The 23,129-nt window shown below is 42.6% G+C and overlaps 1 protein-coding gene across 2 annotated transcripts in view; it reads right to left on the bottom strand.

Moving 5' to 3' along the window:
• The window catches only part of SPATA16 (spermatogenesis associated 16), a 241,231-nt gene that overhangs the window by 195,577 nt on the left and 22,525 nt on the right, over positions 1-23,129 (bottom strand). For both annotated transcript variants that reach the window (XM_038748176.1, XM_038748167.1), the window contains exon 2: positions 11,020-11,636. In XM_038748176.1, coding sequence (XP_038604104.1) covers positions 11,020-11,610 — 591 coding nt within the window. In that variant the 5' untranslated portion in view covers positions 11,611-11,636. The remainder of the gene's footprint in view (positions 1-11,019; positions 11,637-23,129) is intronic.

Genomic DNA, 23,129 nt, shown 5'->3' with positions numbered 1-23,129 from the left:
GGTCATGTTAGCATCTATCAGGATCTATAACTTTGGTGATTTTCTAAGTAGAATAAACCTTTCTTTAAGTTTTTTTAGGGTATAAAGTGCATATTGTGTTTTGAGCACAGTCTAAGTACTGGGGTAGATACAAGTTATTCAGATCAGACACAGTCCCTTTCCCAAATAGGGCTCACAAATCAGAGGGAGGAGAATTTAATAGCCATTTTACTCATGAGGCAATTAAGGCACAGAAAAGTAAAGGCACTTGCTCAAGGTCACCCAATAGAAGAGTTGCCAAGCTGGGATCAAAACCCAGGGCTCTGACTCTCAGGCTTGTGCTCTTTCTACCAGGCAACACTACTTCTCATATTTACAAGTTTTCTCTTTTAAGTTTGCTTCAAGGCTAGCTATGAATGATCTAGCTTATCCTACTCCCTTGAACTTTTTACTCCATAGCAAATCTAACTGTTCAGTGCTTGTGGCAATCCTACCTCTATCTCAAATTTACATCTTTTTTCCTGCTTGGAACTCTCTACATGTACCCACCACACTGCATCCCTTCTCACTATTAAAGGCCTCATATGAAGCAGCATGGGTCAGTGGAAAGAGCACGGGCTTGGGAGCCAGAGGTCATGGGTTCTAATCCCAGCTCCACCACTTGTCAGCTGTGTGACTTTGGGCAAGTCACTAAACTTCTCTGGGCCTCAGTTACCTCATCTGTAAAATAGGGATTTAGACTGTGAGCTCCACATGGAACAACCTGATCACCTTGTATCCCCCCCCCCCCCCCAGTGCTTAGAACAGTGCTTGGCACATAGTAAGCGCTTACCAAATGCCATCATTATTATTTGAAGCCTAGAGCACTGTTCTAGGTACTCGGGGATTATATAGTAAAAATAAAAGGACACTCAAATCAGTAAACAAACATTTGTTAATCTAGGATGTCTTCAAGAAGCAACTGGATATTGCAGATGAAGCTAGCATTAGCTTGAGTATGAGTGCTCTCATGGGTAAAACTTTATTTTTAATTATTATGAGGAGCCCTGGAAGGGGTACACAAAATCTTCCTTAAAAGTTCAAAATGACATATGTTGCTGCTTTCAGGACTTTGATTAACTCTCTTTCTTCCCTGCTCCAATGGTTGATTGCTGGGTGATCTTCGGTAAATCACTTCACAACTTTTTAATCCCCATTTTCAGATGAGTTCTGAAGCAAAACTGAGACAAACTGAGTTCTGAGGTAAAAACTGTTCTCCTGCCTATTTAGACTGTGAGCCCCATGTTGGACAGGTCATATGTGCAACCTGATTATCTTGAATATTTCCCAGCCCTTTTAGTGCAATGCTTGGCACAAGGCAAACACTCACATACCACAGTTCAGTACAGTACCTCGCATGCTGTAAGTCCTGAATAAATACTGTTGATGGATTCATTTAGGATTCCCCCTTATAATTGCTAGTTAATTATAGAGTTATAGAGGTCCTATTTTCTATAGCACCAAGGGGCACAGAGCACCAGGAGAGTAGCCAAAATAATGGCAAATACAAAAAGCAAGAAATACAGACACAGGTTAGGAAAAAATAACAAAGAAAAAGTAGCAGAAAGAGAGAGGAGGAAAGAGATTCACAAAGAGGAAAAGTGACTCAGAGATAAAGAGGGATCAACTTTTCCACTATGAGTGGGGGGATGAATTTTGGAAAGGCTTTTGGGAGAGAAACAGCCCATGATTGGTTTTTAATGAAAGAGAGGTACGTAAGGTGAAGCCCCTTCTCTGGCCAAGAGACCGGGGGGCTTAGTCCAACAGGGGACTATTAAGTCCTGGTCCATTGGACTTACCAGAAGTAGAATTCACATTTTTCAAATCAACCTAGTTCTTTGGGGTAGAGAAAAGGCAACCATGAGCCCCAGATTTTAAGGTCTAATCAATGCCCATTCAATAGTAGTAGCAGTAGCACCCATTTCGTATACTTCCTTGGGAAGTAAAGAACAGTGAGATGGCATATTCCCGGCCCAGAAGGGATTTTTTTTTTTGGACATTTAAATTCCCAAAAAAACCCAAGAAACAGTTACTGAAATTAATAAAAAAAATGGGCCAGATGCAGATTTATCTCAGCCTTTAAGCAGGCTGCTGTAGAACAGCAGTGCCTTCCTACGTCAGCCCACATTTTCTTGCCTTTGGAGGGGCTGGGGAAGGAAGGAGGAGAGGAGAAGAGAAGAAAAGAAGAGTACATGGGACAGAGGGCAACTAAGACCACCATCACCAACAGCTGGTGAGCAGCAGGGAGGAGTGTGGTCAGTGGAATGCATTGTTCCCTAATGGAAAGAGTCTGATCTTGGGAGCTAGAAAACCTGGGTTCTAATCCCTGTTCCTCCACTTGTCTGCTGTGTGACCTTGAGCAAGTCACTTACCTTCTCTGTGCCTCAGTAACCTCATCTGTAAAACAGGGATCAAGGCTGTGAGCCGCACATTGGACAGTAAACCCAGTGTGGTCAGGGACTGTCTCTCTCTATTGCGGAATTGTACTTTCCAAGCACTTAGGACATTACACAGTAAGCACTCAATAAGCGCTTGGAGTAACAGTGTGGCTCAGTGGAAAGAACACAGGCTTGGGAGTCAGAGGTCATGGGTTCTAATCCTGGCTCCTCCACTTGTCAGCTGTGTGACTTTGGGCAAGTCACTTCACTTCTCTGGGCCTCAGTTCCTTCATCTGTAAAATGGGGATTAAGACTGTGATCTCTGAATGGGACAACTTGATCACCTTGTATCCACCCCAGTGCTTAGAACAGTGCTTGGCACATAGTAAGCACTTGACAAATGCCATAATTATTATTATTAATGAATATGATTGAGTGAATGAATGACTGAATGACAGGAACTGGATAGCAGAGCAGGGATTATCTTCTATCTACCTTAGTGTTTAGTACAGTGCTTAACAAATGACACAATTAATTATTTAATCAGTATATACACCAAGCAGAAATTGAGCTGGGAATCCTCTTCATCTGGACCGGTGGATCTGGGACTGCTGTCACCATCTTGGAGAGAATCTAAACTCACTCGTTCCTGGAAAAGCTGTTTTAGAGAAGCAACATAGCCTAGTGGAAAGAGCATATGGACCTCGGAGTCAGAGGATCTGGGTTCCCATTTTGGTTCTGCCATCTGCCTGCTGTGTGTCCTTGGGCAAGTGACTTCACTTTGTCTCAGTTTCCTCATCTGTAAAATGGGAATTAAATATCTGTTCTCCTTCCCACTGGTACTGAGGGTTCCACATTCATTCATTCATTCATTCATTCAGCCTTCTCTCTGATCTCCCATCCTCGTGTCTCTCTCCACTTCAATCCATACTTCATGCTGCTGCCCGGATTATCTTTGTCCAGAAACGCTCTGGGCATATTACTCCCCTCCTCAAAAATCTCCAGTGGCTACCAATCAATCTGCGCATCAGGCAGAAACTCCTCACACTGGGCTTCAAGGCTGTCCATCACCTCGCCCCCTCCTACCTCACCTCCCTTCTCTCCTTCTACAGCCCACCCCGCACCCTCCGCTCCTCCGCCGCTAATCTCCTCACCGTACCTCGTTCTCACCCGTCCCGCCATCGACCCCCGGCCCACGTCATCCCCCGGGCCTGGAATGCCCTCCCTCTGCCCATCTGCCAAGCTAGCTCTCTTCCTCCCTTCAAGGCCCTACTGAGAGCTCACCTCCTCCAGGAGGCCTTCCCAGACTGAGCCCCTTCCTTCCTCTCCCCCTCGTCCCCCTCTCCATCCCCCCCATCTTACCTCCTTCCCTTCCCCACAGCACCTGTATATATGTATATATGTTTGTACATATTTATTACTCTATTTATTTATTTATTTTACTTGTACATATCTATCCTATTTATTTTATTTTGTTAGTATGTTTGGTTTTGTTCTCTGTCTCCCACTTTTAGACTGTGAGCCCACTGTTGGGTAGGGACTGTCTCTATATGTTGCCAATTTGTACTTCCCAAGCGCTTAGTACAGTGCTCTGCACATAGTAAGCACTCAATAAATACGATTGATGATGATGATGATGATGATTCATTCAATCGTATTTATTGAGCGCTTATTGTGTGCAGAGCACTATACTAAGAGCTTGGAAAGTACAATTCAACAATAAAGAGAGATAATCCCTTCCCACACTGGGCTTACAGTCTAGAAGGGGGAGACGGACATCAAAACAAGTAAACAGGCATGAATATAAATAAACAGAATTATAGACATCAAAACAAGTAAACAGACATTAACGTAAATAAATGGAATTATAGATATGCAAGTGCTGTGAGGAGGGAGGGGGAAGAGCAAAGGAAGCAAGTCGGGGTGAGGCGAAGGGGAGGAGGGGCTGAGGAAAAGAAGGGCTTAGTATGGGAAGGCTTCTTGGACGAGGTGAGCCTTTAGTAGGGCTTTGAAGGGGGGGAAGTGTGATTGTTTGGAGGATTTGAGGAGGGAGGGCATTCCAGGCCAGAGATAGGTACAACGTGGGCCAGGGGTTGATGGTGGGACAGGAGAGAACGAGGCAGTGAGGAGGTTAGCACCAGAGGAGTGGAGTGTGTGGGCCGGGATTTAGAAGGAGAGAAGAGAGGTGAGGTAGGAGGGGGCAAGATGATGGAGAACTTTGAATCCAATAGTGAGGAGCTTTTGCTTTTTACAGAGGTGGATGGGGGTGGGGGGGGCAGGGGGCGGTGACATGCCCAGAACGTTTCTATAGAAAGATAATCTGGGCAGCAGAGTGAAGTATGGACTGAAGTGGGGAGAGACTGGAGGCTGGGATGTCAGAAAGGAGGCTGATGCAGTAATCCAGTCAGGATAGGATGAGTGATTGTACTAGCTTGGTAGTGGTTTGGATGGAGGGGAAAAGACAGATCTTGGCGATGTTGTGAAGGTGAAACTGGCAGGTTTTGGTGACAGATTGGATATGTGGGGTGAATGAGATAGCGAAGTCAAGGATGACACCAAGGTTGAGGGCTAGTGAGAGGGGAAGGATGGTTGTGTTGTCCTCAGTGACTGGAAAGTCAGGGTGAGGACAGTGTTTGGAAGGGAAGATAAGGAGCTCTTTCTTGGAAATGATGAGTTTTAGGTGGCGGGAGGACATCGAAGTAGAGATGTCCTGAAGGCAGGAGGAGATACGAACCTGGAGGAAGGGAGAGAGAACAGGGAAGGAGATGTAGATTTGGGTGTTATCCCCATAGAGATGATAGTTGAAGCCGGGAACTGTGTCTGACCTATCATGCATCTACCCCAGCGCTTAGTATAGTGATTGATATAAAATAAGTGTTTATGGCTACACTGTGGGTGGTACTCATAACCCCAGGATGGACAGTGAGAAAGTTTCCTATTTTTCATCCTCTATTTTTCCGTCTCTCCCTTGACATGTCTCTCCTCCCCACTTCCAACTCTCCCCTCTCCCTGCCCACTGCTCCCTTGATTCCCCCTTCCTCTCATTTTCCTCCTGTTATCTCTGACAGGTTTACCCAAAAAGCTGTTGGGGAAAAACCTACCTTTCCCACCTACATTTCGAAGTGGGGATGTGGATTACTGAGAATGTGTCTCTCACTCCCATCCAAGGTAAACACCATCCTTCCTGACTCACAAGCCCATAACTTTGGTGTTATCCTTGACTCCACTCTCTCATTCACACCACATATTCGGTCTGTCACCAAATCCTGTAGGTCCCACCAGAACATCGCTAAAATCCTCTCTTTTCTCTCCATCAAACTGTTACCATGTTAATACAATCACTCATCCTATCCTGCCTAGATTACTGCATCAGCCTCCTTTCTGACCTTCCAACCTCCTGCCTCTCCCACTCCAGTCCATACTTCACTCCGCTGCCCAAATCATCTTTTTATAGGAACATTCAGGCCATGTCATCCCCCTCCTTAAAAATCTTTAGTGGTTGTCTATACACATCCATATCAAAAAACTCCTCACTACTGGCTTTAAAGCAGTCCATCACCTTTCCCCCTCCTACCTCACCTCACTTCTCTCCTTCTACAACCCAGCCTGCACACTTCGCTCCTCTGGCACTAACCTTCACACTGTGCCTCAATCTTGCCTCACTGCTGACTCCTGGTCCATGCCTACCCCTGGCCTGGAACACCCTCCCTCCTCAAATCCACCAAACAATTACTCTCCCCATCCCTTCAAAGCCTTACCCAAAGGCACAACTCCTCCAAGACATCTTCCTAGACTAAGCCCCACTTTTCCTCATCTCCCACTCCCTTTGGTTTTGCCCTGACTTGCTCTTCCCCCCTCCATAATAATAATAATAATAATAATGATAATGGCATTTGTTAAGCGCTTACTATGTGCAAAGCACTGTTCTAAGCGCTGGGGGGATACAATGTGATCAAGTTGTCCCACGTGGGGCTCACAGTCTTAATCCCCATTTTTACAGGTGTGGTAACTGAGGCTCAGAGAAGTTAAGTGACTTGCCCAAGGTTACACAGCAGACTTGTGGTAGAGCCAGGATTCGAACCCATGACCTCTGACTCCAAAGCCCGTGCTCTTTCCACTGAGCCATGCTGCTTCTCCATGCCCCACACTTATGTACATATCTGTAATTTTACTTATTTGTACTGATGTCCGTCTCCCCCACTATAGACTATGAGCTTGTTGTGGGCAGGGATTTTTACTCTTCATTGTTGTATGGTACTTTCCCAAGTGCTTAGAACAGTGCTCTGCACACAGTAAATACTTAATATAATTTAATGAATGAACACATTCTGACATATTTTGCTAAGTAGCAGAATATCAGCCGGCTGACAATTAGATAATGGCTAATCTCCAAAGGAAAACTGGAATATAAAAATATTCTAACATTTTCTTTAGTCCTATTTGAGAGGGCTCATGGAAATGAAATAGCTCACAAAAAATAACTCAGTAGGTATTGAGGATTTAAAGGTTTTTTTTTAATTTAGGAGGACTTTACCACACTCATGAGATAGATTCAAACACACAGTTGAATTGTGCACAGGACTAACTTCTGATGGACTTTGTTCAATATTATTTTATTTTTTAATTTTAATAGTAATGCTTATTACAACCATTTGCTTTTTTAATGAAGATGAGAGGATTATTGTAATAACCTTTTAGAAACTAAATAATTTCATCTTTTTCAAATTGCCCAAATTAAGACTTTTTAGATAGTAAATTTCTGTCTCCTAAATGAATGTCACATTTATTAACCACCCTTCTGAATAATTGTAAAGTGCATATCAAAAATGTTTTGGGTGGAAAACAGTTGTGCTGAAAATAATCTTTTAATCACAGTAAATAAAATAATACTGATTATATCTGCATTCACCAAATAAAATGAAAATTAAGGTTGAAGTCATTATGTTTTCCATTAGCAACCACAATTTCAAATGTTTTGTGTACAGTTTAGTCAGCTGTTTTTACAAATAGTCAAATAAACCAGCTAATTCTATCAAGCCAGGGCTGTAAAATCACTGCGGAAACTATTTTATTAATGATTAGTCTACTTCAGCTTAATTGTAATGTATCTAAGGAAGTCACTAATGCCTTCCTATTTTCTGAATCTCAGTGGTTGTTATGCAGTTGATCAGTTAATGGTATCTACTGAGTGCTTACTGTGTGCAGACCATTGTACTTAGTGCTTTGGTAAGCACAATACAGTAGGGTTGTAGACATGTTCCCTGCCCACAAGGAGCACACAGTCTAGAGGAAGAGACAGGCATGAATATACATAAATAACAGATATATACATATTTTTGCTAAGGGACTGAGGGTGGGATGATGGGAGAAGCAGCATGGCTTAGCGGAAAGAGCCCGAGCTTGGGAGTCAGAGGTCATGGGTTCTAATCCCTACTCTGCCACTTGTCAGCTGTGTGACTTTGGGCAAGTCTCTTCACTTCTCTGTGCCTCAATTACCTCATCTGTAAAATGGGGATTATGACTGTGAGCCCTACTTGGGACAGCCTGATTGCCGTGTAACTACCCCAATGCTTAGAACAGTGCTTGGCACATAGTAAGCGCTTACAAATACCATCATCATTATTATTATTATTATTATTAAGAATATCAAATGCCTAAAGGGTACAGATTCAAGTGCATAGGTGGCACAGATGGGAAAGGGAGTAAGGGAAAAGATGGCAATCAGGGAAGGCCTGTTGGAGGGGATGTGATTTTAGTAAAGCTTTGAAGGTAGGAAGAGTGCTGGTCTGTCACATATGAAGAGATAGGGAGTTTCAGGCCAGTGACAGGATGAAGGCAAGGGGTCAGCAGTAAGATAAAGGAGATTAAGGTACAGTGAATAAATTGATGTTAAAGGAATTAAGAGTGCAGACAATTACAGTATGAGAGCAATGAGGTAAGGCAGGGGGAGAGCTTATTCAGTGCTTTAAAGTTAATGGTAAGGAGTTTTTGTTTGATATAATAATAATAATAATTTGTTAAGTGCTTACTATGTGCCAAGCACTGTTCTAAGAGCTGGGGGGGATACAAGCTAATCGGGTTGTCCCACGTGGGGCTCACAGTCTTAATCCGCATTTTACAGATGAGGTGACTGAGGCACAGAGAAGTTGTGACTTGCCCAAAGTCACACAGCTGACAAGTGGTAGAGCCAGGGTTAGAACCCATGACCTCTGACTCCCAAGCCCATGCTCTTTCCACTGAGCCATGCTGCCTCTCTATGATATGGAGGTGGAAAGGAAGCCACTGGAGGTTCTTGAGGAGTAGGGCAATGTGGACTGAATTTTTTTTTTTTAATAAAAATGCTATGAGCTGCATAGTGAAGAATGAACTGTAGTTGGAAGAAACAGGAGACAGGAAGGTCAGTGAGGAGGCTGATCCGGAAGTAGAAGTATCATATGATAGATGCTTAGATCAGTACAGTAGCAGTCTGAATGGAGAGGAAAGAGCAGATTTTAGCAGTATTGTGAAGGTAGAACCAACAGGATTTGGTGACTGAATATGTGGGTTCACTGGTTGCTTTAGCAATGCTCACCCAGAATAGCAGGGGGCCAGATAAGGTCCCTTATTTTCAGGAATACAGTGATTATCAGGGCACACCTCATTCGGTTATACAAACTCTATCTCATCTTATCTCTTTGCTGACCTCTCACCCACTCCTACCTCTGGCCTGGAATGCCCTGCCTCCTCATATCACCAGATAATTGCTCTCCCCCACTTCAAAGCCATATTGAAGGCTCATCTTCTCTAGGTAGTTTCCCTGACTGAGCCCTCCTCTCCCCTTTTCCCACTTCCTTCTGCCCCTCTCATACTTGCTCCTTCATTCATCCTCCCTCCCTTCCCCAGAGCACATATGTATATATCTATAATTCATTTACCTATTTACTTATTTATATTAATGTCTGTCTCCACCTCTAGACTATGAGCTCATTGTGGGCAGGGAATGTGACTGATGTCATATTGTACTCTCCCAAGTGCTTAGTACAGTGATTTGCACACAATAAGCACTCAGCAAATACGATTAATAATAATAATACAAACAGCATCAGTAGCACCATCCTGCAAACTTGAGGAGAATTCTACATTATGTAAGAGTAAGATAATCAATACAGTAAAATATAGATAATAATATTCCTTCTTTTAGGAACTGCTCTTTCATGAGTAGGGGCACAGGTTAAAAAATATCCGGGCCACCTACTTGAACTGAAGAATCTAAAAAGCAATGTTACATGAGGTCTGGTATTGCTGTTTGCTCTACATATTTCAGGTTTTAGGGTCCATTCTTCACTCAAAAAAAAAAGAAAAATGTAATTTGCTTCTAGGAAATTTTGTGCTGTGAGGTGAAAATAAAGATTGTGCCACAAAAAAAGATGTTTTAACTGCCTTCCCCAGCTATACTGATTTTACAGAAGCATATGACAAAAGCTGTGAAAACTTATTACCAAAGTTTTTACTATTATGTGATGATTAGGAATCATGACTTCCGCAGCACACTATAAATTAATAGTCATTAATCAGATTTCCATTCCAATCAACTATTCACCAGTAACAAATTTAATTTGGAAGTGAAATGTTGCAATTTCTAACAATAAGTTTCACTAAAAACGAGACAATTTCCCTTTCAGTTAGGAGTACTTTTGTGGTTATCACAGCGATGGTCTTAACTTACACCTTACAGAGTACTTTTCATTCCAAAATGGTTACATTTCTCTCTTTCCCCATGTCATCATCACTGCTCTGAAAAACCAAATTTTTCATACTGCCCAGAACTGAACCCAATTCCAAAAATACCATTTCCTAGAACTCTCCAGTAGATTAAAGAGAATGAAGTAGATGCGGTATGTGAGTATTTCTTTGACCTGTACATCATTTCCTATCAAACACTCATAAGGATGCTGTTTGGTTGTCATGGTTTTGACTCATTCATTCATTCAATCAATCATATTTATTGAGTGCTTACTGGACTCCATCACTATATGTAGGTTTTTATACATTTATCTGGAACAGCTAATTCCTAAGCATGAGAAACAGCCAGATAGCTACTCCATATTCAGGAAACTATGAAATTAATAATTTACTTTCAATTTTGTACCCACAAATAAGCATGCAGGAAGCCATAGTTTGAGGAAAACATATCTCAATTTGTATATTTTGGCATGTCTAAAGATTTGCTGGTGCTTACTGCAAAATGAAAGAATTTACCCATTAATCTTTCCTCTAGCTGGTTGTCTCTGACTCTTGCCCTCAAACTGAAACAGATCCAGTTGTATTTCAGTACATATTTTTCCATACATTTTGTAACTCTTTCATTGGCAGAAATACCTTAGGGTTCTTTCTGTATCATGAGAAGCTGCTGAAGGTTTTATTTTCCCCAATTTGAAGACATATATCTTCATATTGAGGGAATGTATATGCTCGCACATGTGCGCACACACACACATACACACACACAATTCACCACACAGTGTTGTGACATAAGATATTTGAACTTTGTAACCATAGGTCATTGTGGCATGAAAGAATTACTCAGTGTATAGTCTTCCATTTCCCAGCTGCCCATCATTAATCTATATTTTTAATCCCATACCTCAAGTGCTGTTCTGAACTGTCCTGCTGCCAATGCATACTTCTTCTGCCTGTAGCAAGAACTGGCATCCTTTAAGGTTACTTGAAGCCATTTGTCAATCTGAGGCAGAAAGCTGAAATTAGGTGCACTCACAGAGCACACTATTTCAGCAGCTCGACATGTTGATTGTGTGTTGGTAGACATTTGGGATTCCACAAACTCATATGTAACATCTTCCTCATCAATGTAGACCAACTTTACTTCCACATCCATAACTGTCTTCAAGGGAATGTGAGGTAAAGGCAAAGTGATTAACTGTTCATCAAGCTCCAATATTCTTGCCTCTTTTTTCCCAGCTGGTTTTCCTTCATCTTCTGATTTTCTTTTAAAGGCCTCTCTGTCTAAATCATGGCTTTCTTTTTTTGTAACATTCTTGGACCTTTTTATTCTTTCACGTATAATTTCCACCTGTTTGCCTCCATGTTTTTTTTTAGTTTTACATGACATTTCCAGGATATCAGGTGGATTATCCAGTGTAGTCTTTGGGTCAATTTTATCAGAATCAATTGTGTTCAGAGGGTTCTCCAAATTTCTGCCAGTACTTGAATCCATGGATTTTCAGAATTCTCAGAATTCTCCTAATGGGAGAAAAAAAGAGGGCTTTTATTGTTTTTTTTAAGTTTAAACATTTCACTTGCTGCCAAATTCAAGTACTGTTTTTATTCATTGTCAATATCTACTACATTTGCTCCTTGAAGGTGGTGATTGGGTCTTCTTACTGTACTGAACTCTCCCAAGCACTTAGTAGAGTACAGTGGTCTGCACAGATTGAGAGCTCAATAAATACCATGGATTGATTTATTAATTTTCTGTCCAAAACCTAACATTTGGCGATTCTTTCTTTACCCAGCTAATGCTTCCCCCCCAAAAAACTACCGAACACTACATTTGGATTCATAACCTTAAAAAAAATTATCCATGGCTGGATCAGTTCTTGTTGGTTTTATGAGGTGCCCAGATTCACATGAAGCAGAGTGGCCTAGTGGGTAGAGCAAAAGCCTGGGAGTCAGAAGGATGTGGGTTCTACTCATGGCTTGGCCACATGCCTGCTCTGTCACTTATGTTCTCTGGACCTCGGTTACCTCATCTGTAAAATGGGGATTAAATCCTACTCCCTCCTATTTAGACTGTGACCCCCATGTAGGACATAGTCTATGCCCAACCTGATTAACCGGTATCTACCTCAGAACTTGAGAAACTGCTGAAGGTTTTATAGTAAATCTTCAGACACATACTAAATGCTTAACAGGCACCATTATTATTATTATTACTACTGCTAATGATAATAAGAAGAAAATCCTTTCTGTGCAGTAAGGACAAATCTTCCCCACATAAATATCAGTCTTGATAGTAACTCTGCCCTAGCCTCCACACAGTGACATCACTCCTCGCTCATCAAATCCCATGCCTGTTGTTCTTCCCCAAACTCTTACCACCTTTAAATCCTTTCTGAAACTTTCAGTGTTGCCCACTTTGTTCCTGCTGACCATACTTTGACAAAATTGAGACCATCAGGCATTAGCCCCCCCAAAAAATATCCCCCTCATCTCCCCAGCTTCCCTCCTAAGCCCTCATCTACTCCTCTCTCTTCCTTCTCCATCACCTCCCAAGAGATCTGCCTGTATATATGTTTTGTTTTGTTGTCTGTCTCCCCCTTCTAGGCTGTGAGCCCATTGTTGGGTAGGGACCATCTCTATATGTTGCCGACTTGTACTTCCCAAGTGTTTAGTACAGTGCTCTGCACACACTAAGCACTCAATAAATACGATTGAATTTCAATCGTGAACTTCAACCATTGAGTCCTTTCCCCTGCCTTCTAACACAGCAATATCTCCCTTATCCCATTCCCATCAAACACTGTAAAGTCCAATGCCTTCCCTTCTCTTCTCCATCCCCCTGCAATCCAGTTTTCACCTCCTTCATTCCACTGAAACTGCTCTCTCTGAGGTGACAAAGTCCTCCTTGACAAACTAATGGATTCCATCAAACCCTCCTTGACCTCTCCTTTGCCTTTAACACTGTGGACCACTCCCTTCTGGAAACACTATCTAACCTTAGTTTTCCTGAAGCAGCTCTCTACTGGCTCTCCTTCCTTGCCATTTTTGTCATCCTTCTTCTGCCTCCTACTACATAACTGTGGGTATTCCTCAAGGCTATGAACTGGATCCCCTTCTCTTCTCAATTAACACTTCTTCCCTTGGGGAGCTTATCCCTTCTCTGAATTCAACTACCTCCTCTATGTGGATGACTCCCCTGTCTTCCTTGTTAGCCCAGACCTCAATCTCCTCTTCTCGGCCAATCTCACATTTCCTCTGGCCTCTGTGATGAACCGACATGGATGTTGCGTAGGCAGCTAAAGCTCAACATGTCAAAAATTGAACTTGTCTTCCCTTTCAAATTCTGTTTTCCACCTAACTTTCCCAGAACAGTAGACAATAGACAACACCATTATTGCTAACATTCCGTACGGGGTGGGCGGAAAACCTGTGGGGGAGTGAGTTTGCAGTTTGACAAATAGAGTTAATGCAAACTGAGAATTTGGGTTAAACCATCTCCAGAACACAACATATTTCAAGTGTTAATGACAGTGGCCAAATGAAGTTGATTAGCCTCTGCATCCTGCCACTATATGGTCATTATGTAGCCTGAGGGTCACCAGGGAATAGACTATTAAAAACACAAATGCATGATGGCTCACATGACCCCAGTTTGACGTCAATGGGAAAAGGCACCCAGCCTCAGTTCCGCCAACTTCAGGAGCCATTTTGCTCTCCTGGGTACACTGCCCCACCATGGACAAGCCAGGTTTCGAGTCAGGTGACCATGGCCTACATCAGATGGCAAGAAGAAATGCAGAATGGCATGTACTGATGGATGGAAGCCAAACATGACTGTTCTGAACACCTTCAGCGTCATACTGAATTTCTAGGGAGGAGAAAAGAAGGGAAAAGAAGAAACAAATCTCCAGGAAAGCAAAGGAATCCCCTGCAACTGACCTGAACCATTAGAGAAAGCAGACCCAGAACACTATTCGCTACAATCTCTCTGAGATAGACTGAAGGCAAGAGCAAATCACAGACAGTGGCATTCATCACATACCCGTCAGCTCACAAATCCACATTGGCTGTATCCAAATGCCATAGAAGAGTCCTTGAAGTGTTCTGATAGCCAAAGGCTGAGAGAGCTATGCACCATGACAGTGACTGGGATGGATGGAGCCATGAAGCTTTGGTATGGTATTCCCCTCTAGACTGTAAGCTCGCTGCGGGCAGGCACCCTGTCTGCCAACTCTGTTGCATTGTTCTTTCTCAGCATTTAGTAGTCAGTCGTTTGTTGAGAGCTTAATTTGTGCAGAGCACTGTACTAAGTGCTTGGGAGAGTACAATATAACAATAAACGGACACATTCCCAGCCCATAATGAGCTTTCAGTCTAGAGGACTGTGCTCTGCACATAGTAAGTTCCAGTAAACACCACTGATGATGATGATGCACAGAAGTCATAGGAAGAAGATGTCACTGGACATGTGATCTGAGGAGCTGGCCAAACTAGAAATGTGAATCTGAATTTCAGAATATAAGGGAAAAATGCTTGTGAAAATATTCCATCAGTAGTTCCCGCAGCCCGACAGAGACCAGCACTCTTCTAGCTGTGGTCTGGTGGAAAAAGCTGATAATGGGTTGAGAGAGATTCATTTACAGGACTCCATCAGATGGAAGGATTTCTGTCACCTGAAAGGCTGACGTGGTGGAGCGCCTCAGTTGAAACACTTTTTCTCTAGGTGAATTGGACATCAAGAAACTGGGAATATTCCAATCAGGTTGTGTGTCCATTGCATTTATTCCCTGTGTGATGGGTCCCAGGCCATGGATGCAGAGTTAACTTGCAGTGTTTATTGGGTGCAGAACACTATACTAATCTTTATAATAGAGGACACAATCTCCTGCCTTTAGGGGAAAGGATTCCCACCACATAAGTAGAAGGTACAAGTAGGGCACCTGATTTTTGAAAAATATTTAGTTTTCTCTGGGAGAGATAGATGGGAAAAAAAAAAGATATTCCAAACCTAGATCATCAACTGAAATCCTTTCAACCCTTTATCTACTAGCTTCCTTCATCCCTGTCAGCAGGAAATATTAGTCCACTAAAGCATTTCCAACTATCTGTGTTTTTGGTTCTGAATCCCATTGTTGGGTAGGGATTGTCTCTATATGCTGCCAATTTGTACTTCCCAAGCGCTTAGTACAGTGCTCTGCACACAGTAAGCACTCAATAAATACGATTGAATGAATGAATGAATCAGAGGCTGAATCTGATCAAACAGGAGAATGCTGAATCTTCACTTGTGTCCTTCACACAATCTTTTCAATTGCACCTTCATGGACAGACTGACATTATCATCTTGGAAAATGAAAGATAGCTACAGACACGTTCATAGACACAGAAACAGAATGTAAGCACAGGTAAGAGGGTTGCTTTGCCAAGACACATTGCTGATTAACTTGGATATCTGATTTGGGTAATCTGAAACTTCTGTGGTGGGGGCGGAGTGGAGGGGGAGAGGCAAGAGGAATTTTTTTTTTTAATGTTCAATGTATTTGCAAAGCAGTTGGGAGATCCAAAACAATATTTTTGGATCTTAAGTCATGTTTGAAACATTCAACAGAATGATCTACTTGCAATCTCTTTCAGAAGGAAAGTATACCTTAGTGTCGCCTGGGATTTTTGACAAAACTGACTTCAAGAGGTAGATGGATGATTTAAAACCCTTAAAGAAACCTTAACTCCCTTATATATTTTTTTTAATGAATGCTATACTGGACTTTAAATGCTCAACTTCCCCAATTATTTTTATGGATTCGAGTTGATTAACGTAACAATAGTCTGTGCTACAGAGGCAAACTATAACTCAACATGGGTGTACTTTATTCACTTCCTCAATTAAACACACTTTTAGGAAAAAAACTATTAGAAAATCATTATCTTTGTCAGATTAATATTTTCTGGATAGGCCTCCGTAAAAGGTCCATTCCTTATTTAAAAGACTATATTATGAAATTGGTTTCTTCACAGAAAGATGCCATTAAAAAAGAAACCCAACACTTGCAAAAGTGGAAAGATTTTTAAAAGTCCAAAATGTTTATAATGAATAAAGGCAGAAGAGTAAATGGAGGTAATTTACTATCATTCCCAGAGCACAACCATTTACTTTGTTTTTACTTAATATTCTTTAAAATACAAATGTATTTATTTTAGGCAATCAAGCATTTTACCCTGTATTGTTTTGGGGTTACTACTTGTAATTTAGGGATAGCAGTCCCTACAACTGCCATCTTCAGTATGACTAATACTTTATCAGATATACTTGTTGAAACAGGCTGCTTTCATGTGAACAGTTCAAGAAAAGATAATCCATTTTAAATATATTATTTAAGACAGTCAACCTCCCAGTTGCCATGGTTTTCTTTTAAAATAGAAGTCTAATTTTAACTTTATGTTTAGATTCTGTGTTCTGGTAGCTATGGAAAATATTCCACAAAGGAATAATATAGTTAGGCTCCAGAGGTGTAATAAAAACAACTGCTATTTATTAAACACTTATTCTGTGCCAAGAACTGAACGAAGCCCTGGGATAAGTGTGAAATCAGGTCAGGCACAGTCACTGACCATCATGGGGCTTGCATTTTAAGTAGGAGAGAGAAAAGGTATTTAACCCGCATTTTACAGACAAGGTAATTGAGAAGTTACCCAAGGTCATCCAGCAACTGAATGGCAGAGACAATTTCTTAGACCACTGCTTAAGTCTTCTGCCGGTGGTGGTAGTTGGGGGAATGGGGGAGTTATTTATACTGGATAATAATAATAATAATAGCATTTATTAAGCACTTACTATATGCAAAGCACTGTTTTAAGCACTGGGGAGTTTACAAGGTGATCAGGTTGTAAGTCGTGGTGTTCACAGTCTTAATCCCCATTTTACAGATGAGGTAACTGAGGCACAGAGAAGTTAAGTGACTTGCCCAAAGTCACAAAGCTGACAAGTGGCTGAGCCGAGATTTGAACTGATGACCTCTGACTCCAAAGCCCGTGCTCTTTCGACTGAGCCACACTGCTTCCCTTGCGGAAGCAGGGAAGAAGGGAAGACAGGACATCCGTATCCCTGAGCGGATGTCAGTCACTTTACTCGGTGATAGCAGCAGGAGCCAAATCCAAGGCAGAACCTGAGCCAGGAGGTGGGACTAGAAAAGCAGAGCAAAGCCTAGAAGCAAGAGTAGTTGTCTGGTAACACCTGCTCTTTAACTCAGTAAATCTGAGTTTTAGCATTATGAACTACTGGGGCACACCTTGAACGGCACACCCAGAGATGCTAAGGGAATGTAGCTTCAATTTGGGAGGGCTGGGAAATCCTGGGCCTAATTTAAGAACAAGTACCAACTTTATTGTAGGCATGGAGCATGCCTACCAACTGCTGCATTGTACTTTCCCAAGCCTTTAATAAAGTGTTCTGCACAAAGTAAGAGAACAGGGGTAGGTGTTTATTCCTTCGTATAGTTTGAGATTCCACTGTTCAACTACTGATGAGTTTGAGATCTTGAACCAGAGAAAGCCAGTTATCTGTTTCTACAAAGAGAGTGCTTGAATAATCTTCATGTGTTGAATCTGCCATTTTGGAAGGACCCATAATCACAGCATGGATTGACACTCCCTTCAGGTCTCTGCAGCTCTTTCATCGGGTGCTGGATCTGAAAGCCATACTTGGATTGCCTCGTGTCTTTTGGACATACTAGATCTAAGAATCACATGATGGTGGTGGCACACTACTAGTTAATCTCAGGGTGTAACAGTATATGGAGCCCCAAGAGAGTCCAGACCCTGGTCATAGGAGCTTTTGGCACTGAGACTCCGATTGTCTCAGACTATAATTTGAAAAATAAAAGCATGTAACAAATGAGAATAAAATCAAAATAAAACTTTTTGCCAGGTCCTCTGTGATTTTGCCTGAAACTGATTTTTTAATTCAGGTAATGTCTCTTTCAGAGAGCCTTCATAAATTTCCATTTTGGTATGATTTGACAGTCAGTCAAGCATATTTATTAAGTGCTTACTGTGTGCACGACACTGTAATAAGCGCTTGGGAGAGTATAATATAATAATAAACAGACATATGCCCTGCCCACGGAAGCAGGCAGCCAAAGCCTGCAATAAATAATAATAAAATAATGATGCCATTTGTTAAGCACTTACTATGTGCAAAGCACTGTTCTAAGCGCTGGGGGGATACAATGTAATCCAGTTGTCCCACGTGGGGCTCACAGTCTTAATCCCCATTTTTACAGATGAGGTAACTGAGGCTCAGAGAAGTTAAGTGACTTGCCCAAGGTCACACAGCAGACTTGTGGTGCAGCCGGGATTCGAACCCATGGCCTCTGACTCCAAAACCCGTGCTCTTTCCACTGAGCCACGCTGCTGCAAGTCATGAACCTCTGACAAACCAGCCAAAGGTTTTTTTCAGAACAATACAGTGATAGAGGCAGGAATGCAGGTTGGGTCTGGGGTTGTGGCAGAAAAGGGATGGATGAGCTGAGATCTCCAGGTGGCTGGGAGAAGGGCAGAGGGGGAGGAGCCCTACTGCTCTAATTCTGAACTTCCCAAAGCTCCATGGAAATGGAGCCAACTGTGAACTTGGAGGTATCTTCGAACCCGGGTGGCTGACTGGTTTACCCGTTACCAGACCCTGCTGTCTGTTACAGGAGATCTAAAAACTCTCACAATAGTTCACTGCTAAGCAAGAGTTACTAGGCAACTGAGTCCAAAGGGCGGGGCTGGGGGAGGAGGCAGAAAGAAAAAAAAAATCAACAGCAGCAGCCAGGAGAAGGACAGATTCAGTGTGTTTCAATTTTGTTTTGAGAAATTGTACTTTGTCAACTGCAATTTATAAAGACTGATTGTTATTTTCTGCCTGAGCTGGGGTTTTTTTTTTCCAGGGGATTTCACTATTATTTCACTGGGGATGGAAGCACGGGCTGTGTAGAGAGGGCCTGCTTCATGGGGAGGGGGGGATTGTCGCTGGAGGTGATCCATCAGCATCCCACCACTCCTCGGATGAAGGGGAAAGGTAATGGTTTATGATCCCGATTTGGGATGTGCTGAATTGTTACTCTCACTGCGGGTTTGTAAGAGCTCAGATCTTTTTGAGTCTTTGGGAGGTAAGTGAAGCCCCTCACCTGCCTATTGCCTGCGGCAGTCTGGGCGAGCATCCTCCTGAGGCCGCCCACCCTAATAATAAATAATAATGATGGTGTTGAGAAAGAAAGGGTTAAAAACTGAAGGTAATCCGGAAGAGAACAAGGCTAACTTGTTTTCTCCACAGCTAAAGGCAGGGACCATGAAAGGTCAGTAACTAGCTACCTGGAACTGGCTAATGGCAGACCAGGTTGATTACAGGAGAACCAGACCAGCTCCATCAATCTTTATTGAGTACTTACTGTGTGCAGTGCACTGTACTAAGAGCTTGGGAGAGTTGGTAGACACGTTCCCTGCCCACAATAAGCTTAATATTCATTCATTCATTCAATAGTATTTATGGAGCACTTACTGTGTGCAGAGCACTGTACTAAGCGCTTGGGAAGTACAAGTTGGCAACATATAGAGACAGTCCCTACCCAACAAAGGGCTCACAGTCTAGAAGGGGGAGACAGACAACAAAACAAAACATGTAGACAGGTGTCAAAATTGTCAGAAGAAATCGAATTATAGCTATATGCACATCATTAACAAAATAAATAGAATAGCAAATATATACAAGTAAAATAGAGTAATAAATCTGTACAAATATATACAAGTGCTGTGGGGAGGGGAAGGTGGTAGGGTTGGGGGATGGGGAGGAGGAGAGGAAAAAGGGGGCTCTGTCTGTGAAGGCCTTCTGGAGGAGGTGAGCTCTCAGTAGGGCTCTGAATGGAGGAAGAGAGCTAGCTTGGTGGATGTGTGGAGGGAGGGCATTTCAGGTCAGGGCAAGGACATGGGTGGGGGTCGAGGACCCATCTAGCAGTTATTTAATGTAGTAACTGAGTAGGTGTGGAAGCAAGGACGATGCTTTTGATGATACGGAAGACTCATCTGCATGATCATGCCAATCTTATGCTACACATGAACACATGCCAAGCCCGTGTAATAGACTCTGGGAGGAGGAAGAAAGGTGCATGGCCCTTTGGTGGTCAAATGAACCTGCGGGTAATAGGAATATGAGCCTAGCTGTGGGACAGCAGCAATAAAACCTGCTCATCTGAGACCAAGACTCCCTTCACCTTCAAAGGGGAGGGGTTCACTGGGGATTAGGTCTAAGAGATAAAAATAGTAATTGTGCTATTTGTTAAGTTGAGAAGCAGCACTGCCTAGTGGATAGAGCATAAGCTTGGAGTCAGAAGGACCTGGGTTCCAGTCCTGGCTCTACCACTTGTCTGTTGTGTGACCTTGAGTAAGTAATTTAACTTATCTGTGCTTCAGCTACCTCACTTGGAAAATAAGGATTGAGATTGTGAGCCCCATATGTGACAGAGACTGTGTCCAACCTGATTAGCTTGTATTTACCCCAGTGCTTAGTACAGTGCCTGGCACATAGTGAGCATTTAATAACCATTAAAAAAAGTGTCTTCTATGTGCTAAGCACCGGGGCAAGTTCAAAGCAATCAGATAAGACACTGTTCCCTGTCCGAAATAGGGCTCACAGTGTAAGGGGAAATGCCTTGCCCAAGATAGCACAGCAAGTAAATGGCAGGGCTGGCACTAGAACCCAGAATTCCTGATTCCCAGACCTGTACTCTTTCCACATGGCCACATTATCCTCCTCCATAATGTATTGAAAGCAAATCTCTTCCAAGAAGCTTTCCCTGACTAAGCCCTCCTCTTCTCCCACTCCTTTCTGCTTTGCCCTGCCTTGTTCCCTTCATTCATTCTCCCTCCCATCCCCACAGCACATTTGTATACATATGTAATGTATTTATGCATTTATTAATTTATGTACATTAGTGTCTGTCTCTCCCTCTAGACTGTGAGCTCTTAGTGGGCAGGAAATGTGTCTGTTATATCGTACTCTCCCAAGGTCTTAGTACAGTGCTTTGCACTCAGTAAGCGCTCACTAAATACAACTGAATGAATGAATCGACATAATCACACTTTTCTCACCCACTATTTTTGCTTTTTCTAACCCTGCTTCCTGCCTCTCTGTCTCCCCACTCACAGAATCTGTTCTCTGCATCCACTGGCTGTAATAATAATAATAATGGTATTTGTTAAGTGCTTACTATGTGCCAAGCACTGTTCTAAGCACTGTTCTGAAGAGAACTAAGATCAGAGAAATCTGAACAGGGCCCAGAACTGTGGTTGGGGATATGTGGGTTGGATGAATGGAGAACAATCGATCAATCAATAGCATTTATTGAGTGCTTACTATGTGCAGAGCAATATACTAAGTGCTTAGGAAAATACAACCCAAAAGACAGGTTCCCTGCCCAAAAGCAGCTCAAACCCTAGAGGGAATAGTCCCTTTTGTGTAGAACAGGGACTGTGTATGACTTGATTATCTTGTATCTACGCCAGTGCTTAGTATGGTGTTTGGCACAGTCAGTGCTTAACAAATACCACAAATATTATTATTACCCTGTTTCCGAGTAAATGAATCAGGACCACTGGACTATGTTGAAATGGCCAACTGTGACCAAGGTGAATCACTTGTCACAGATGACACTAGTTTATAGCCTAGTGATATCTGACAATCACACTTCCCCCCTTCCAAGCCCTACTGAAGGCTCACCTCCTCCAGGAGGCCTTCCCAGACTAAACCCCCTTTTTCCTCTGCTCCGCCTCCCTTTCCCATCACCCCGGCTTGCACCCTTTGCTCTACCCCCTCCCCACCCCAAAGCACTTGTGTATATATGTATATATTTATAATTCTATTTATTTATATTAATATTAATGCTATTGATGCCTGCTTACTTGTTTTGACACCTGCCTCCCCCCTTCTAGACTGTGAGCCCGTTGTGGGCAGGGATGGTCTCTATTTGTTGCTGAATTGTGCCCTCTAAGCACTTAGTACAGTGCTCTGCACACAGTAAGCACTCAATAAATATGATTAAATGAATGAATCTGAGATAGGTGACTGATCTTGGCCACCTTTCAACTAGGCTGTAAACTCCTTGAGGGCACAGCTCATGTCTTTCAACTTTTTTGTACTTTCACAAGTGCTTACTGCAGTTTCTTAGCACTCAGTAAATATGAAAGATTAGTTTTTTAAAAAGAGAGAGAAGGGAAAAGACTAGTTTTGATTAGAAAAGGACACTCAAGGAAAGGGAAAAGATCAGTCTGTGAATGGGAATTTTATCTCCAGCTATCCTATCTATAGCTATCTGTAATTTATTTTAAGTTAAATTAAATTAAAATTAATGATGTGCATTTAGCTTTGTTCTGACGACTTGACACCTGTCCACATGTTTCATTTTGTTGTCTGTCTCCCCCTTCTAGACTGTGAGCCCATTGTTGGATAGGGAACCATCTCTATATTTTGATAACGTACTTCCCAAGCGCCTAGTACTGTGCTCTGCACAGAGGAAGCACTCAAATACAATTGAATGAATGAATTCTATAAAGGAAAAACCACTTAGGGAGTAAATCCATTACCCTTGGTCACCAAAGTTATTGGGCAGCCTGATTTCGACACTGTGGACCACCCCCTTCTCCTCAACACACAATCCAACCTTGGCTTCACAGACTCCGTTCCCTCCTGGTTCTCCTCTTATCTCTCCAGCCATTCATTCTCAGTCTCTTTTGCAGGCTCCTCCTCCCCCTCCCATCCCCTTACTGTAGGGGTTCCTCAAGGGTCAGTTCTTGGTCCCCTTATGTTCTCTATCTACACTCACTCCCTCGGTGAACTCATTCGCTCCCACGGCTTCAACTATCATCTCTACACTGATGACACCCAAATCTACAACTCTGCCCCTGCTCTCTCTCCCTTCCTTCAGGCTCAGGTCTCCTCCTGCCTTCAGGACACCTCCATCTGGATGCCTGCCCACAGTCTAA

Source organism: Tachyglossus aculeatus, chromosome 1, assembly GCF_015852505.1.
Source record: "Tachyglossus aculeatus isolate mTacAcu1 chromosome 1, mTacAcu1.pri, whole genome shotgun sequence".
In the NCBI taxonomy this organism is placed as follows: Eukaryota; Metazoa; Chordata; class Mammalia; order Monotremata; family Tachyglossidae; genus Tachyglossus; species Tachyglossus aculeatus.
The sequence above is the reverse complement of the archived record's forward strand: the minus strand, read 5'-3'. Positions and strand labels throughout refer to the sequence as shown.